The 19,106-nt window shown below is 38.8% G+C and overlaps 1 protein-coding gene across 5 annotated transcripts in view; it reads left to right on the forward strand.

Moving 5' to 3' along the window:
• CACNB2 (calcium voltage-gated channel auxiliary subunit beta 2) overlaps nt 1-19,106 on the forward strand; it is a 257,848-nt gene that overhangs the window by 8,009 nt on the left and 230,733 nt on the right. For all 5 annotated transcript variants that reach the window (XM_064444746.1, XM_064444738.1, XM_064444739.1 and 2 more), the window contains exon 2: nt 3,934-4,026. In XM_064444746.1, coding sequence (XP_064300816.1) covers nt 3,934-4,026 — 93 coding nt within the window. The remainder of the gene's footprint in view (nt 1-3,933; nt 4,027-19,106) is intronic.

Below are 19,106 nucleotides of genomic sequence, written 5' to 3' on the forward strand. Positions count from 1 at the left end.
ATGAAAATCACAGCAACATATTAAGTTCATTGTGGAATAAAAAAATAGTTTTTGTTTTCCAGAATTGAAAGTAAGTGGTAGATTTTATTTATTTATTTATTTATTTTTGGTACAAAGGTCTTGTTCTCACATTAAGTTCTTATGGAAAAAATAGACTCAAAGAAGCAAAACATAATGAATACGACAGGATGAGTATTCATGAAACTCCACATGACAGAGATTTAATAATTTTTTAAAATATATAAGTATCTGTTTTGTTTATGGAAGACTTACCTCATTTTTAGAAGAAAGTTTCAGGCATTTCTGACTGTGGGAATAAACTTGAATGGCCTGGAAGACAAATGTAATCCCAGATTAGCATCCTTTAAAATAATCAGAAGAGTCATCAAATCCCACTTTTCCCACGTGCCGAAATTTCCCCCCTTTCCTCTCATTCAGAGTTGGTCTGTGGACAGAGGCAGCTGTAGAACTGACTTTCTACACTGTGTAGGCATGGCCTGCCATCATGTCAAGTGTTTTTTTGTGTTTAAAGTTAGTATTTAGCTTGTAGTCCTGAATAGTTTTCACTTATGTAAGACTAGAATAAAACTGTGCATGCTGCTATGCACAAATAAACAAACAAAAGAACTGAAAAATCAAGGTGAGTTTTAGTTTGAGCCAGAATTGCCATGTGATGTTGCCCAAAATAAATGATTTTAGATGTTGCTATGCAGGTAGAGAAGTGTGCATTTTATCTGTGCTAGTAACACATTTTTATTCCGCTCTTGTTTGTTTTATCTACATCACTCTAGACACAGTGCCTCTTCTGCCTTTGTAGTAACTTTTTGTGTTATAAAACTGAACACTATGATTCTGTAAATAAAATAAATATTGTAGAAACTGGGTACAAATACAAGCTATTACTGTGAAAGAGATGATGTGTACATTTTTTTCTAGTATCTCATTGGAGATTACAAAATACTATACTGTACATTATTTATGAAATTGCCTAGGTAGCATGATCTTTATGTGGATGCTTTATATTCTTGAGCTGCCATGTGAATGTTTTGAATTCTTTATTTTTTGTAAGTATATTTCCATATTCTTCCACAAAAGTTGGAGAAAAGAAGGTCAGAATGTTGGTGGGTAACTACAGTCCTTTACTTCAGTAAGAACCATTTTTAAGATGTAAATTTTGATTTAAAGCTGTTGTTTTATTTGAAGACTACTGATTTCAAAGATACTTTTAATGTATTTTAAATACCTTAATATTGTATTATATTAGGTGGAGTATTATATTGGGTGGAAAAAGATGGTTCTCATAGAACTGTCTATTCTAACAGTAACTGGAATATGTTTTGAATAATTTGCTGGCAACAGTGGTTCCAATCTACTTTTTATTCTTATAGATCTATGAAGAACTTTCTATTATCAAAAAGTTCTTCTGTTATCAAAGATCCCTTTTAGAAATGCAACCATGTAAAGTAATTCCTTATTCAATTTTCATTTTACATTTTGTGATGTAGTGGGTTACAGTTCTAGACTTATCCGAAAGTCATATTTTCATCCCCATAATGTGTAGCATGCTGATTTTTTTATATAGCTCTGCCCTAACCAACATGTGTAGAATTGGTTCATGTGCCTTTCAGAAACTTATTACATGTTTTTTTTACAGTTTTGTAAAAATCATATGAATTTGGCAAAATAGCTTTCCCATAAATCTGTATTTTGGGGGAAAATAATTGCTTTCTTGTAAGCCATTGTTAGTTCAGTGACATAACAGTTATTAAATTGCTTTTGCTGAGAATAAGTGTCAGGCTGACAGATCTATTGTTACTTGAGTCATTCTTTCTAAAAGATTGGTATAATATTAGATTTCAACCAGTGCTCTGAAATTCCCCAGAGTCAACAGTAACGGTCCAGATGCAGCCTGAGATCATTCTCATGCACCTCGTGACAGCAAGTTACCTGGATGTGTCAATTTGACAAATGATCTGAAGTTAGTAGTGGTTATTGGTCGTCCTCCTCAATTACTCTTAGACTGCAAAATATTCCATCATATTTGCCATATATGTTACTGCTAAGAGCTATAGCTCAGATCTTGAAGTAATGATCTTAAAAATCTGCCGGTGTGAGATTTTAAGTACGCATCTGAGCCTGCGCTGGAGCCCACCCTTCCCTACCATGAGAACTGATGAGACACAGCCCCAGAGCTCAGCAGGGTGCTCTGAAGATTGCCCAAGCCCAGGGAAGGACATGCTTTATGCACCCAAGCAGAGTTTTAACCCAGGCTTTGCTGTATCAGGGCTGGATTGTCAGGAATGTTGTGTTGTGACACATGCACAGCTACGTTCTCCGGTAAGCTGATCATAATTTTCTCATCGTGCGTAAACCCAGGACCGACAGCAGCTTAGGGCCAAAACCAACAGCAGGATGCAGATGCATGGACTTGGAATTCTACGAAATAATAGCCGATAAATAATCTAATTTATTAGCGTAATGTTTTGAGATACCAGCACACTAGTACCTTCTCAGCAAGAGGGATTTTGTGTTGTTTTATATTTTAAAGAGAAGAATGAGATTTCTGCAAAAGAATTTTTATTCTTGGGAGGATTGCGAGATAGTATGGGGGAGGATATGAAATTACTCTCTGAAAATTTAGCATGTAGGTGATGGTGGCTGGTGTTTTGGTCTTGTGTTGTTTATTTTTTTCTCCCCCTGAGTTATTGTGGAACTGGAAAGTTCAGTGCTGAACGCAAGATGAGAGCTAAGATTGGGAATAGGCCAAGGCAGACCTTGAAAGTGAAGACAAAGACCCTGTTTATTTCAGGGAACTGTGGGAGGTATAAAGACAGGAGACGTGATCCAGAGAGATGGATTAGTAAAATGACCTTTACCAGCAGCATGATGAGTGAGGGAAAAAATTGCATTTATCAACCTCAAGGAAAATAATGTTTGAAGTAATCAAGACATGATTTTGATGTAAGTTTAGGTGAATTTAAGCAACGTGACTAGATAGGAAGGGCTGTTTCTTAACGTAGTTGTGCAGAACAAATCTACAGGATTTTGCTAGACCTGAGAGTGACAACCTGGGATGGGTCTGAGGTGGTGTCATGACACTATGATTTACGGTCACCACAAAAATAAGTGGTTGCAAATAACATAGTTTTAAACTCCCTCATGTTTTTTGAAATTTGTTTTACAATATTTCGTGATGGTCCATATTCATCATATGGCCCAACCCCCCCCCCCCCCCCCCCCAAAAAAAAAAAGCTATTTGTTCTATTTGCTGTGTTTCTAAACCATCGTTTAATAATTTTTTTCTTCAGTCAACCATTGCTTTCCCTGATGTCTTTCTGATTTCCTAATAGATAAAAATGATGCCTTTCTTTTTACTTGTATATTATCCCTTTTCCAGTTACATGTTTAGTAGATTTTTTTATTGTTATACTGCTTTTACTTACGTCAACATTTAAAAAATATTACTATAAATTTTCCTCGGTTGTGAGATTGTATCTGAATCAACAAGTTGTTGGTCACTTCTTGCTGTTTAATATTCCCTCAGCTGACTTGGCTCGTAGTTGCAATGTACTGGAGACTGCTCCAGTGTCTCCTTTCCTAGCTTGTTTATTTAAACTAGCTGCAAAACAAACTGTACTTTTTAACTGTGGTGGCTTGCCTGAATAATACTGCAACTATACAAGTCTATAAATGCCTCTCCAAACCTGAATGTGAAAAAAAACCCAAAACGCTCAGGTCTCAGTTGGCCAAGCCTAGCTGTGTTGGTGAGTACTTGTGCGTGTTGTCCTATCAGTTACTGAATATGTGCTTATCAATAGGCGTGAAGCTGATTGTCTGCATCCCCGCTAGCCTAGGAGACATTGGTGATGCTTGCACTGAAAGCTTTATGTGCAACACAAACTAATGCTGTTCCTCTAATCTTTTTTTTTACAGTCTTTCGGTAAAGGGGCAAGAAGAAAAAACCGATTTAAAGGATCAGATGGGAGTACATCTTCTGACACTACCTCTAACAGTTTCGTACGCCAGGTATGTGTTTTCCAGCTTTTAAAATACTGGATGGCTCGCCGTTGTTAATGTTCAAATAATTTTTTTTTTTTTTTTGTAAATTGTCAAATCAGAAAATGATACTGTAGCCTGAGAAATAGCAGAAGTCTCTGCTGGCTCAATGAAAAATATTTGGTTACTATTGTTTTGATCTTGGCAGAAAAATACTTCTTCGTTTCTTATTAATTTCCATGTATAGAAGTTCTCATTATTTTTGTTACTCTAATGCCGTCAGGTGATTAAAGCCGGAGGAGGAGGCAGAGTCTGATGGGAGTGCCTAAAGTGGTAACATTTGGGAGAAAGCATCAAAACCCTACCAATCCTCAGGGTTTTCCTGCTTAAAATAGCGCTGTGCAAGGAAGCGTTAGCTAAGATGCTTTCCTCCTACATCCCAGTGTTATTTTAAGGCATGGGTTGGAGGGGAAATCCCTGGCAGCATTTGTCCCCATCGTATTGATGCTGAAAGGCCTGTAGAAGATGGAGTGGTGCTGTAGGCTCCTGTGATGTGTGCCTGTATGTCTCTCCCTGAGAGGGGGGAGACCCATGTGGAGCCTCATGGGCATTCTAGACCTGTGTGGGTACAGCTTAATCTGGCTATCAGAGGTGACAAAAAATCCAGGGAAGGATATCCAGAGCCCAGTATGGTCTTTGGCTTCAGAACAGTGCTACTGAAGCTGTGCTTTTGTGGAAGGAGAGTGAGTTTCAATGTGTTTATGGTCGGCAGTAACTTGGAGAGCATGAAGGGTACCCAGAGCATCACAGTGACTGCACCTCTGCAGAGTCTGAAATACAGTTCTTAATGCCCTGCTGATTTAAGCTGTGGTTTTGCAAATGCATACTTTGCCGTCTTTTTTGGAGGGGTTCTCGAATTCGGGAGGTTTCATTGCAGAGTTTTTGGTTTTGTCATAAGCAGGCCCCGGGCCTCCTCCTCTGCTGGCTTGTCTTGCATGTTCCTCCATCTTAAAACATTTAATGTCTCCACTGCTGTTGCATTGGCTGTATCAGCACACATCTCTTTGCAAAATTCTTCTGCTTTGTCCTGTTGTGACCACGTTAGCAGGTTTTATGATAGGCCATGAATTTCATAAAGTCAGGCCCCTATTACATTTCAGTGCCTGTTGGACATAGGCGTGAAATATTAATTCATCATAGAAGTTTTTCAGTGGCAATATGAAAGTGGAAACCCTGGATCAATAAATTACTTATTTGTGACGTTTTGTCCTATTGAAAAGTACTCTGAAAAAAAGCGGTCCAAGTGCTGTTTGGGAGCAGCAACAGGATCTCCCAGTTCCAAGGAATCTTTCTAAGGAAATCTGTATTGCTGTTTTCCTTAGCTGCTCGTGGATGTTGGATTCAGTCTGGAACATTTTTAGCAGAGTACGAGTGTTTATTTTACACCAGCTGCACACAGTTCTTTGCCTTTCTTGTTTACCTAAATGAAGTCTCAAGCTGGTCTCTCGTATCTCTTCTTGCTCTCATGAGGGAGAACAGGGCAAAGAGGATGTAGCTTAAGGAGGTGGATCATCAAACTACATATAGGTGTTGAGGTGGACTCCTGGAGTCAGTGGAGATCTGGTTGGCTCTGTAGACTGTGGGGCATGATTTCTCAAATCCTCAAAACAGACATATAAAACAGGGTTGGTGAGCTGCAGTCTAAAAGTGTTTATGCTCCCCTTACAGCCCTGGGAAAGATATAGAGTGTGACTACCTCAAATGTAGATTTTTACAGAAGACACATTTATTTCCCTGAAATAAATCTAAATTTAGTTGTTACTCAAGTGATACAATACAAATGACTGAAAGGTGAAATACGCTTCTGTGAAAAATCAGAAATTTAATAGATTTCTGAAGCAAAACTCAGTTTTGAAATGGTATTGTCACTGAAGATAATGAAGGGATGTTAACATATAAATATGTTTTGTGACATTGTCCAAAATAAATGTTAAAAAAAGAAAATCATCACAAAACATTCTGAGTAAGTCATGTAAAGGCTGAGCTGTTCGAGCTGTAGCAGATGTGTGAGAGAAGTGTCTCTTCACAGTTGCTGCTGAGAGGTTTATTTCAGAGCTTGGACTGCATCTTCAACAGGCTTTCCTGCTCTGGTTCTCCTCCTGGGACAGCTTGGTTTTCTCCTGCACGAAGGAAGAATTGTCACCAGCATGGCCAGGATTCCCAGTGCCCCAGATATTAAACAGAACGGGTACAGTAGCTTTCTGCTGGCTCAGCTGCTGTGCCTTTCTCTTAGTGCTACACATTGCTTGTCTCCTTTTTTTTTTTTTGGAGGATATTTTACATGGTATAAATGAACATAGTTGTTTTGCTGTAACCATTTATTTGCAGAAGAACAAGTGACTCCAAGAATTTGGTGTGCCTGCTGAGGTGGGTGAAAGCTGCACAAAAGCAGAGCGGACAAATGAATCCAAACCCAGTAGAATCAATGATGTACCCGTTTATTTTCTGTTACTTTATTTTAGTGCTATCTTAAAATCGGGAGATCAGTTTTTTGCTTGGAAAGGGGTTTGTAGGGTTTTTTGGCAGTGGTTTTGATCTAGATGTGCGATACACAGAACCTGTTCATTTCAGTGATGCTTATGATGCCTATAGCTGCCTTTTTTTTTTCCTGACTTCCTTCCCCCCCCCGCCACCTTCCTGTCTCCTTTCACACTTACTTCTTAACTTGCCCTGCAAGTTTTATGTGCATCTCTGCAAGTACTCCCTTCTGCACTGAAGAAGGAATCCTGGGATTGTCCTGAACGTTTATTACTAAGGTCTGCATACGTTCCTCATAAAGAAGAAAGAATGTTTGGAAGGTGCTTTTGCATTATATTTACCTGGCCTGTCCTTAAACTGGGAGAGCTGCAAGAGGTGTGCAGGTTCTTGTCATAAGTGTTGATTGAAACTAACAGAGAAATATATTAGTGCTGGATAAAAGAAGACAAATGTGTCTAGTCCTAAAGAAATGTTATGCATGTAGAAGGCAGTGGAGGTATTGTGCAAGAGCAAGGATGTAGGATTCAGTCTTTTGAATCCATAGGGCTGCTGGCCATTTAAGTTAAAGCTGCTGCAGGAGGGAGGGAATTAATATCTATTACTTACATTGACAAAGCTTTACGGTGTCTGCATTTTACTGTTTCCTTAAGGACATATGCACTTCTGGCTCCGGTATGTACCTGGCAAGTTTCCTGCAATGCATACCAAATGCTACAGTAGTAAAAAAAATGCCAACTTAGTTTTATTTGAATGAGAGAGAACAAAGTAACATTTTATTCAAACTGCTTGAAAATTCCTGCTGTTGAATAAGAAGAATGAAATGCACTCTGCACAGCCCTGTGCGCAATGATCTTTTCCATTTAAATCTGTTTTTCAGAGTGCTGAAATAGAGCAGAGCAACTTATCCAGTATTGTTTCTAATGTACATAAAGGAAACGTTAAACCGAAGCAGAGCATTTTTATCTATGTATAAAATACAAATCTAAAAAAAGTTCTTTTCAATCCAGTTAAACCTCCTCTGTAATGTGAATTGTTTCTATTGATATAGATCTTTATTTCTATTTTTTACTTGTGACACTATAAAACCTATGATATTTTAGGAGAATGTTGAATGTTTTGGATCATGTTCTATTTGTTTGTTACAAAACATTGTTTGTTTACTTTTGCCTCCAGAATATTAGTGATGATATTGGAGTTTAAAAGAATAACAACAACTTGTCCTTCCTTTCACTTGCCAGCAGCTACTGCTTGACTTTTCAGTAGCAGGAGAGGGAAGAATTTCCCCCCCCCCCCGTTGTGTTGTGAAGTTGTATTGGCAATTAAGCAGTGTATTTGGAAAGCAGAAGCATCATTGCACACCAATCAGCTCCTAACTGACGAACTGACTTTAATCAGTTGTCTTTAGGGAGCTAAAGAACATTGTGTTATATAGTTTTCATCATCTTTTTTTGAGCTTTGGAGTGATAAGCAGCTTGTTTTTAGGGTTAGCTATGAAAGACTGAATTGGATCTGATCTCTGCTTGCTGCCATTTTGACTGATGCATGGTAATGATTTTATTCCCAAGGGTTTTTTCAAAATACAGATCAGACAAAATATTTTGCAGACAACACTATGGCACTTCCCAGCAACATTATTTTAAGCAAATTGCATGTTCTGATAGCATTAGATATTTTGTGGTTGCCTTTCTGGCCCTGTCTTTGTTGAGGTTTTATTTTAAATCCTAATGATTAATCACAGAGGCAGCCTAAGTTGTTGGGATTTTTACGTACTGCAAAGGCAGATTAGATTGTGAAATAGACTGTAGACTATGGACTTGCTTACTGAAATATTTAAGGTTTTGCAAATCTGGTTTTTTGCCTTTAAATATTGGCTTGATGCCTGTTACACTGTGTTCACTCAAAAACACAGCTATAAATAATAATGTAGGGAATTCATTATTCTTCTTTTCTCTAAGGACATTTGTCTAGCTGTGTAATTATGTATTGAATTTTATGAATGGTAAAGCTAAGATTTGCATTAAAAATGAGTTGAAAATATTGACTTAGTTTTGCTCATAAACATGCCTCTTAATCTTGAGTTAACCAGAGAACTGGGCTGTGTTAGAAATGTATTCCTCTTAATTGCCCTTTTTTTTTTTTTTCCCAGATATAGAGCTTAGGTTTGATATTTTTTCCTTTTTCATGAGGGGAAGAGCTTATGTATTCAGCTCATACACACAGCCTGCCAGTGAGGCAATGAATTTACAGGTTGAGCTGCGAAGGGCTGGTACAGAGTGGGCACAGATATTAGCTTTGGTCTTAATGCCCTGTACTAACAATCTTATGCTGAAAACCTGTTTTTGTTTTCTCTGCTATGACTACTCCTGCTTCTTGAAGACTATGTGCGAACAAGATTATGGCTAGTCAGAAAATTGAAATAAATAATTTAAAAAGCTCATTTGCAAATTAATATATTCTTACATTCTTTGTGTGCCTCTAATTATGAGACATGTTTGGCTTGTAGAGAAAAAAGGAGCTTTTCAGACTTGCCTTTAGCTTTTACACATAACAAAATGAGGTATGTCAGAAATTTTCAGAAGTATTGTGCAAACACTGATTGTAATACATGAAAATTTATACCTACTGCTTGGCTTAATTTTCTCATCTTTTCTTTCTGATGCTAATGTCTGGGCATATTTTTTTAGGTTCAAGTTTTTTTTGGTCTGATGCTGCTGATTTTACTGAAAGCTGCAGCAGTGATGCTCGTAGCCTGTGCTTGCTATTGTGGTTGCATTGAAGCCTTATGTAAGTGATATGTACTAGAACATCTGCTTATTTGAAACACATTAAAACCTTTATTTTGTGGGGTTTTAATTTAATGGAATTGTGGCATCCTATGTTTTTCACCATGAATGATAAGTTTTTGAGAGAAATGTATTGCACTTGGATAAAGCCACCTTACACTGAGTTGGTATATGGAGTATGATGTCTGTACTGCTGTGTTCTAGTGTTAGTGGGAGCCACCAAATGTTGCTGTTAAGGCCAGTTTGTGACCCTAAATCATGGGCAGGCAATGTAGTTTCAGGTTGGTGTGCTGTACCAAGCGATGTTAATTCGTTTTTAGTCAAACACAGTGAGTTTGTTATGATACAAAATTAGATAACGTCTCTAGGACTAGTACAGGAAAGTGACTATTTTTTATGTATTTCTCGTTGTATGAAGTATACCAAGTTCACAGCGGAAGAGTGGGTGAAGCACTTAGAGCAGTGTATTCATAAGAATATGTCACTTCAGCTGTTGATGTAGAGTTTCATTCATGGCTGATAACTCAGTTCCTCAGCCATGTGGTAAAAACCAGCTAGATGGAGGAGTGGGAGGAGGACAGCTTTTAGACGAGGCCTGGATGGGAGTGTGTGGTTGGAGGGAGGAAGGGTGGCGGGAGGAGAAAAGGGCTTTCCCTTCTGGTGGCAGTTGTGAAGCTGCGCTTCAGGCTCTGTAGACATGGGAAAATTGCTTTAGGCTCATTAAGCTATAGATTTCCTCAGCTGTAGTAAGGGTTTGAAAATTCTCCTTTTTTGGCCTGGAGAGAAAAGAACAGATGCCCCTATAAAGCATGGGATTTTGGCATGTGTGACTGGAGGAGAGATGGCTGAGAAAAACCCAGTGGAAAGGAAGTTCATTTGCAGACTTCAGTTCTTTCATGGGCCCTTTTTTGCCTTGAATGGTTCCTAAAAATAGAAATCAAAATGCTGCCATGTGTTTAAAAAAACCCACACACCCTCTAACCAAAACAAACAGGCAAAACATCATAAAACTCTTCTTATACATCCGTTTACTCTTCTTGTAGCAGGGTGCGAGAACATTACAAGGGGGAACAACTAAATATAATACTTTATTAAAAACTGAAGGATAGGAGCCCTCCTTATAGCCTGTTCGATGTTACTTTGCGTGCAGCTGAAGTCAACACATCCTTTTCCAAGCAGCAGCAGGAACTATGACATTTTGTAGATGAGACTTATATCTAATGGTTGCTGAGATGACTGCCAGCATTCCCATTGCTGTCGTCTTGCGTATGCCTCCTGGCTCTGTGCTTCTCCTCTGGGTCTATCGGGGAGAGGAGGAATGGGGCTTTCCAGCTGCTCAGGAACTACCACAGCCTACTCTCAAGTTTGGCAACATCAGATGCGCCCCTTTGCAGTGGAGCATTCGAAGGGTGTAACAGGACTTGTGTGCCCCGAGCCACATGGGGTTTCTGCAGGTGACAGGGCTGCCTCTGTGCTGTGGGGGAGGAGGAGGCGGCAAGAGCTGCTCAGGCAGTCAGAGATGTGAGGGTTTTTTAAGCAGCTAGGCAAACTGATGGAGGTAAAGCATCATCTTTGTAAGTTTGCTGAATATATGGTTGGAGACTCTTCCATCATAGTGCGTGGCATAGGGAATGAGCAGAAAGGCTTAAGCCTAACTGTGGTTTTAGGCTTTCTCTTTGGCCAAATATCTTCATTACTGGCGGTTGCCCTCTGGCAGTCTCAGTCTTGCAGTTTTGTGCTAATCACGGTGTGTTTTGCACGAGCTGAACCTCTCAAAGCCTTACAGCTGCGGCAAGAACCTGTATTTTTTTGTCTTTTGGGTGGGGTATAACTGGAGCTCCAAGAAAAAAAACTACACGGTTGTAAACAGTTAAGATCAAAATTAAGACTAGAATTGAATGAGATTCAACCGTTTTGTTTTATTTTGTCCCCTGCTTCTCCCAGGAAATTCACTGTGGTTTCTAGTTCTTGTGTGCAGCATTGTCTTACTCAAAATAATAATTTTAAACATTGTGGTGAGTTGCAAGGTTCTATTATATGCTATCATAGATGTCTTCTAGTTATAGTAAGAACAAACATACAAAGTATCTACAATGGGACAAGAGTTACAATGCATATATTTAATTACAGCTAATGAAAAACTGTCAAAAATAATTTATGAAGATAAATGCAGTATATTGCGAGCTTTTTTTATAGGCCTGTTTAGTTGGAGTGTATTTGTTTTGGCATTGGTTTTTAAATATTTTTTTTTTAATGGAGCACTCCATTGGAAATTTTTTTAACAAGGCCTTAAAATATGGTGTATTTGAGAAATAAGGTGGTTTAAATCACTTGCAAAGTTCAAGTTTATATTTATACGTGAATGCACCATAAACATAGCTGCTGACTTAGTTCCTTTTAAGGAAAATTAAATCTGAAATTATTTTTGTCATTTTAAATATTGCATTCAGGGCTGGCATTTATGCTGTATGGTTTTGATTGGGAATGAATGTCTAACACAAGGGAACAGTTTGGTCCTCTGTAAAGCAAATGTCATCTTCCACTCCAAGATGCAAGTGGTTTCGAGGAAAAACAACTGCCAGTTGGGCAATGTGCCGCAAGCTGTTTCAGTTTCTCTTCGGTGTGGAGCTGGGCTGCTTCTAGTCACAGGGAGTAAAGAAAGGTACTTTACAGTTAGCCAGAGGCATCTACTGAATCTTTTGTCTTTCGTGATACTCCACCAGTGTGTTCCTGCTCAAACTCTGTAGTGTCGTACCTCACTAAGTAGATATACTACAACATATACAAGTGCTGTTTCTGTCCACTGAGTCATGAAGTTGCCATTTTTATGGACAGTTGCAGCAGAGAGCTGTCTTCTCTCAGGCTGTGTATTTAGACAGTACTTCCAATGCATTATATGTTTTTGTAGATTTGAATGTTGGTTTTTTTTGTCTGATCTCATTCAGACTTTTCTTTGCTGGAATATCAGGTTCATTGAAAAGCTTCATGCTCCAATACTTCTAAAATGAATTGTAAATCTTCCAACAAATTTACCGTGAAGTTTTTTTTTCTGGCCACTGAATTACAGAGTGACATCCATGTGAGCACAATTCGTGCACATTTTTTCACTGACGGTCACATTATATTTTACTTCCTAAATATGACTGGCCTGAAAAACAGTAGGACCTGAAACAGTCCTAGGTATATGAAAACCTGGAAAGTGACCCTTCTTTAAAATCTGATACTGTGGGAAATATGAATTCTTCCACCTCTGCCAAAGGAAGCCATTAATAATTCTGCTGAGATGCATAGCGTTAATTCTAAGCTCCACATAATCCTGTAGCCTACTAGAGGATAAATGATTATCATCACATGATTTACCTGTAGGATAATCAAGTCTTGGGTAGGAAAGAGAACTGGTTCTTGCAAATGAGTGAGAAGCTAAAAGAGGGGAGGACAAGTGAAGTGAGGAAGGGAGAAATATATCTATATATGCCTTTGATGTCTTTCCTGCTATTGCCTCCAGTGATATTTTTGAGTTTTCAGTTGTTTTGCAGATTTAACCAGAAAATATTCCTGAAAACTGGGAAGGCTGTTACAGGATGAAAACTAGATTTCTGCTTTTATGTTGAATTAGCTTGAAATGCTGTGTCTTTTCTATTAGAAATGCAGCTTTAAGCCATGGTTGATCAGTTGGCTTTCAAAGGTCTGCTTATCAGATGCTGCTTTTGGAGGAACTGAGTTGAAGGCAGGCGCCGTTGTTCCTGTAGAAACAGTGAAGCACAGCTAGTTGAGTTTATTTTTCCTACAAACTGTGAAAGTTGTAGTATATATTCGGTAATCTCCCCTTACTACTTTCTAAAAACATGTTACTGCGTGCATAGCTTTCTGAAAAATAAATCAGTCTTTGTCCATCTTCTTTGACCTTATTTACTTTTGAGGAATTCTTTTGAAAACAGTAATGTGTCAAGGAAATGTTTGCTTATAATAAGAAATGATGAAAGATTATTACAGCCTTGTCCTTGAAATAATTGCCGAGGAAATTGCCAGAGTTAGTAATAGAGTATAATCAGAAGTCGGTTGGTTTTACACATCTCTTCCCAACATTAGCTACAATTTATCTATCATCTGCCATTTATACTGAAATGGAAATAAGATGCTTTCCTAATCTGCTTGTATTGTGAAGTAATGCACTAAAATAATACGTTAAAATAAAATTTTGCATGGTTATGAGAAATAATATTTGCGCAAACTCCATCAGCATTTTGAAGATATCAAAGGGTAAAATTTGCAAAATCTTCATGTTCTGTTATTATCTGAGAGAAGTGAACAGTATTTAAAATGCTGTTACAGACATGGCAAAGAAATGAAACTACATTAATAGATTTGACTAACTATGCTGTTGGAATTGGAATGTAGAAAATGATTCAACACCTTACATAATAAATAAGCATGGTGATGAGGTGTGGTATTGAGATAAAGCCTACAAATGAAATGACACAGCCAAGTGGAAGAGAGACAGCATCAGTCTGAGGCCTAAGAAGCAGTGATTCATTGAAGATAGTCTGGAAGAATTGGCAATGTGCTGTGTTCATTTTTTATGGAAATGACTTAACTCTGGAAGGCTTAAGATTTTTCTAATCTTATTTGATTAATTACTCATAAGCAAGAGCTACTTAGACCAGTACTTAATTTTTTTTGCATAGCGTTCAGCCTACGTGTGATATTTATTTCTTTTAGAAAGACTGCACGCAATTTAAAATAACTTGAATTTGCATTGGAGTTAAAATATTGCTGAAGGTTTTGAAGAGAGAACCTGCTTGAAGGTTATAATGCTCTGGCAGCAGTTATGCAAAAAATTTTGGAATTACCTCCCATAGGTGGTGTTTGAACTTAACACCTATATACATTAGCAGTATGCTGTTGTTACTTGAACCGGGGTTTATATCTGTATGTCATTTTTCAAGTGCATGCTTTGCCATTCTCTCAGCAGTGCAGACCTGGCCAGTTATGGCAGTTGAACCAGTCACTCTGCCAGAGTGTCCTTGTGATAGACAGTGGGTGTGAGAAGGACTTGTGCCAATCAGTCAGACACAGATTAGGTCCTTCTCTTTTCCCCTGCTCTGAGGCAAATCTGCTAATACCCAATTTATGATACTTTGATGCCTCTCTCTGCATCTGTTTCCTAAAATCCCTAGTTAAACTAGCTACATGATTTATTAATGCTGTGTTAAAACTTTTAAAATGAAAGTTTTCTGTTTACCACAAAATATGTTATTTTTTAAACCTGAGTGACTAATTCTAAATCTCTTGGGCTTGGATGCAGGCGAGGGAGCAGTGCTTGTGAAGGAGACTGTGCAGGGGGACTCCACACATCCAGAAAACGTGTGATCACCAGGCCCATGTCAAAGCTTGGGGTTCATACAGGCCTGCATCCAGGGTTTTCACTGACAGATACAGAGCATCTGCTCTCTACTTTGAGGTATCTAATTCCCTTGTGCACTAAGCTGTAGTTTGTAATGAAAAGTATTACCCTTGGCGCCAGGTCTACAAACTCCTGAACTTCTGCATGAAACTGCAGGTCATGTTAGGAGGCTACCTGTGAAGAAGATTAATTTAAAGAAATCCAAAGTAAGACTTCTTTTTCTTTTTTTTTTTCAACAGGACAGTGGCTTTCCTTTTCCAATCTAGCTCAAGAGTCTCTTCTCAACGCAGTAGACTCTTTTCTATTCCTTCATCTCTTTGCTCAACTGTATGGTTTTTTTTGCCTCTTCCTGAATAGCTTGTCAGATACAACTATCGTAAGCCCTGCAGGAACCCTATGAACAGATTATGTGAGTTACTCTGCCTTGGAAAAGAGGCAAGAAATGTCATCTTTCTTCCAATGGGGCTGGATTGTTTTATTCCCACTCACAGCTAGGATCACTGGTGGCACACTTGAAAATGAACAATCTAAGCCAGAACTTAGAAGTGTAACAAAGGATTGAGAAACAAAGCATATTCTGTACACTGCCTGTATTATATCTCCTAAATGCAGTTTCCTTTATATGCAAATGATACCCATTAACTCTTTATGAGCCACGGTAACATTTATTATAAGCCTCTGATGAGACATCTTCCCTAATTTACAACTTGTTAAAGTTTTGTTGCTTGACTGCTCTTGAGTGATGAAAAGAATATTTTTTAAAATTTACATATAAGGTTTCTCTAAGTCTTCTTGATGTATATGTCCCGTGTTAACTGATGGACTCATGGTCATGATACCTGGTAGGTTGTGTGGGCTTCGTGGAACCAAGAGGTTCAATACGCTGCGAGGGACTTGTCATCTCGGCAAGTGAATGGATGCAAAGTGCTCACAAATCTGTCAGGTCAGTGGAAGGATTTATGAGTTATTCTTTACTCCATCAAAGTCTAATCTCCATTTCTGAAAAGAATGGAGTTACATTACCCAATAGTTATAGTTATCTCATTTATCCTTAGCAGGCCACTTTTCTCTTTTTTTTTTTTAACCCTCTTGGAACTTGGCAAAGTTTTCTAGAAGGAAGTAGTAAATTTAGAAAAGAGCGAAATAATTCCTTTGTTGTCTGCAACTTACCTTTTAGATTGCTGTTTCAGAGATCCCTGTCCCTTGTTTCTGGCAATCAGTTAACTTTCTTCAAGTATCTGTAGACTGTCATCATCTCAGACCAATGGGTATGTGTTCTAATTACACTGGGATAGTTTACACACACCCTGCCTGTTTTCACCTGTCTTCTTCCATGCTTTTTGAAGGACCCATATCTCAAAGGCTGATATCAAAAATAATTACTTTATGATAGCAAGAGAAAGTTTTCATTTAAACACTTATTCATTCCAAAATAATAAAAAAATGAATAGCAATCATCTCAGGCCAAAGAAGATTTGAAACTTTGTGACAAAATAAAACTCTGTGGTTACATTTGCACTTAAAATTCCCTCTCTAGAACCTGGAGACTTCCTCTGAATCTGTCAGGACTGTGTACTTACAAGTGTCGCTACTTCTAGAAATCTTACATACTTCCAGTTTAATCATGAACACTTTAAGTAGATAAGTATTTTGCTATGGATGTAGATATAAAAATAATATATATATAAAAAACTTACACATATTTCACATGAATCTATAAAGCTATATATATAATGACCAAACTCCTGGCAGTCTCAGGTACACAGCAGGATCACATTTTATCCTTCCTGCAAATTTTTGCTATTCAAAGTGCAACTCAGAACTTATTTAATTGGTCCCCATTATGTACCTAAAATCCAACGTGGTGAAATCCAACTTCAGAATTTGGCATTTAATCTGGTATTCTTCTTTCTATCAGAAATTGGCTTTCTGCCTTGGCAAGATTCATCATGTCAGCCCAGAGCTAAATCCTTAACCCATACTCAGGAAATCCTTTGGTCTACTCTGGCATGTGATGTCATGCACTTTTTGTTATGCTACACTGTGCTTTCTCACAAAGCAGGGTCAGCTAAATCTAGGGCTTATTTCCAGCATCCATCAACTGTATCTGCTTTGGAGAATGTCCTATTAGTTCTTCCAGAAGTGGTAAATGGGGCCCAGAAACACAGAGAATCTGTATCTTTGGTATTCCCCCTCCTGCTTGTAACTATATCTATGACTGTTTAATTGTTGATGTGAGGAAGCACTTGTAGGTGACTTACATTTAGCTGAGAGTTACTAATCACCAGGTGAAACAGATGAAATAATAATGAAACCCACTGCTGCGGTATTTGCTTCATTAAATGAAAGAGGGAAAGTTCATCCATGGGCGCAGGTGGGTCTGAGGTATAATTTTGGCAGAGCTTTACTTTATTTGTGCTTTTATCACCTCTGCATAACAAAATTGTACAGCTTCCCCCCGGCCCCAACTGGAAAGGGAGTTAGTCCTCTGGGATGGTTCCCTTGGGGTTCCTTTGAACTGGATCTGCTTGTACTGCACTCCTGACTAAAGACTGAAGCATGTTGTTCAGGTGTCATTTATTTGCTCCACTTTTTCTTGCCAGTTATGTTGGTTCTGCAGGCCATTTATAAGGAGAGACAGACCTTGGCTGCATGAAACTGCTAATTCTGCTGTTTCCAAGGTAGCTTTAATTTTCTGTTATTGGGAAATTTGTGGTCAGTCAGCTTACAATTCTCGATCAATTTACACATCAGAAAAGGAGAGTTCTTCATTTAGACATTGAATTCCTTCCTCTTATTGCTTGGCTATTTGGTAGACATTGGACTTGGGGGAAATCCTATTTCTAGCTTACAGAAAACTTAAACAGAAAGTTTCTAGGCAGACTTTCTTGGCACCACACAAGATTTTTCATGTTAGAAAAGTTCACTGTATTTATAAGACTGGTATTATTCATGGTTTTTCAGAACACATACTTGAAGTGAAGCAGCTGCAACTTACAATTAATCTGGCAAACATTTACCTCTCTTCTTACTCTGAGTATCACTTGGGGATTTTTCTCTATCAGCTCTTCATAAAGCTTTTTGAAAGGTGTCACCAATGTGGTTCTCCCAGCTATGGAACAGGACCTTAATTTGGTCTTTTTTGTACTAATGGAGCTTCCTTTCAAGTCTCTGTGTATGCATCATTACATTTTTCTGTGAAAGTGGTATTTTAATGGTCACTCAAGAGTTGAAAATACAATAGTCCTTATGTTGCCTGTAAGACAGGATCTGTCTCAAAAAACATCATTGGTTTTATTATGTACGTCATCCCCAAAGCAGAACACTACCGAAATCTGAAATGTGTATAACACCATCTCTGCCAGCTTGGGAAAGTGCTTCTCATTGTTTTGCACTTGGCTGGTGAGAGCATTTGTCAGCCATCGGGGCAAGAAGACACCCCTCGGACAAGCGGGCGAGCTGCTGAAGATTAATTTACCAACGCTGGCAGCTACCAGCCTGTGCTCGCACTGGCTTGCTGGGGCAGTGAGGCTGCACAGGCTGCTCAGCCCTGCTGTAAGGGGAAGGGCCTGGATGCTGTTTCCTGGCAGGTCTTCTCTCTGGCCCCAGGCTGCAGTCAGGAGGCCTGTGCATTGCTGGCATCCTGTTTCAGGTCAAGCGCTGCACGCTGCTTCTCAGCCACAGAGGACCATAGGGGTAGTCACTTGGATGTATACTATATACAGTACAGCCCAGGGCTGAAGAGGATGGTTGAAGACCCTATCGTGCAAAAAAACTGTTAAACTTGGACACCTTAGTCCTTCTGGTTTTGCCCGAATTGTGGGAAGGCCCTGGTTTTGGAGCACATTCCACCTGCACCCTGGCAAGCAGAGGTGAGCATGGACGCCATTCTCTTTTTCTTCATCCCTGCATCGTGTCTTCCCTTGGAGGAAATTAGTTTGCAAGGAGACCAAACCTGCTCTGTGTTCCTAAAGCTTCTGAGTTTGGGTAATGGCTGGACTGTTCTCCCTCTGGGGCTGCAGGACATTCCTCCCACAGGTTCCCACCTGTCTCGTTGGTGTGGGTGTCCCCAGCTACTAAAGGGAGAGATCAAATCCTGTTTTGAAAGAATGTTAGACAAAAAATGCATTGGAAATTGTGAGGTAGGCAGGTGCTCAGTATGAGATAGGTCCAGAAACAGACAGAAATGGAAATGAAGTTAATGTATCAATGCAGAGAATAATTCCCAGCCTTTGTAAGCAGAAAACCCAGAATACTAGGGTGAATGAAGAGAAAATTTCCCACTGTGATTAGAAACATTTTATACAGCCCTTTTGCTGTATAGAGTATACTAGGGATTTCTGAATAGAACTGATTTATCTGATTGCTAGCAGTCTGTTGTTTGT

This window comes from Phalacrocorax carbo, chromosome 2, assembly GCF_963921805.1.
Source record: "Phalacrocorax carbo chromosome 2, bPhaCar2.1, whole genome shotgun sequence".
Lineage (NCBI taxonomy): Eukaryota > Metazoa > Chordata > Aves > Suliformes > Phalacrocoracidae > Phalacrocorax > Phalacrocorax carbo.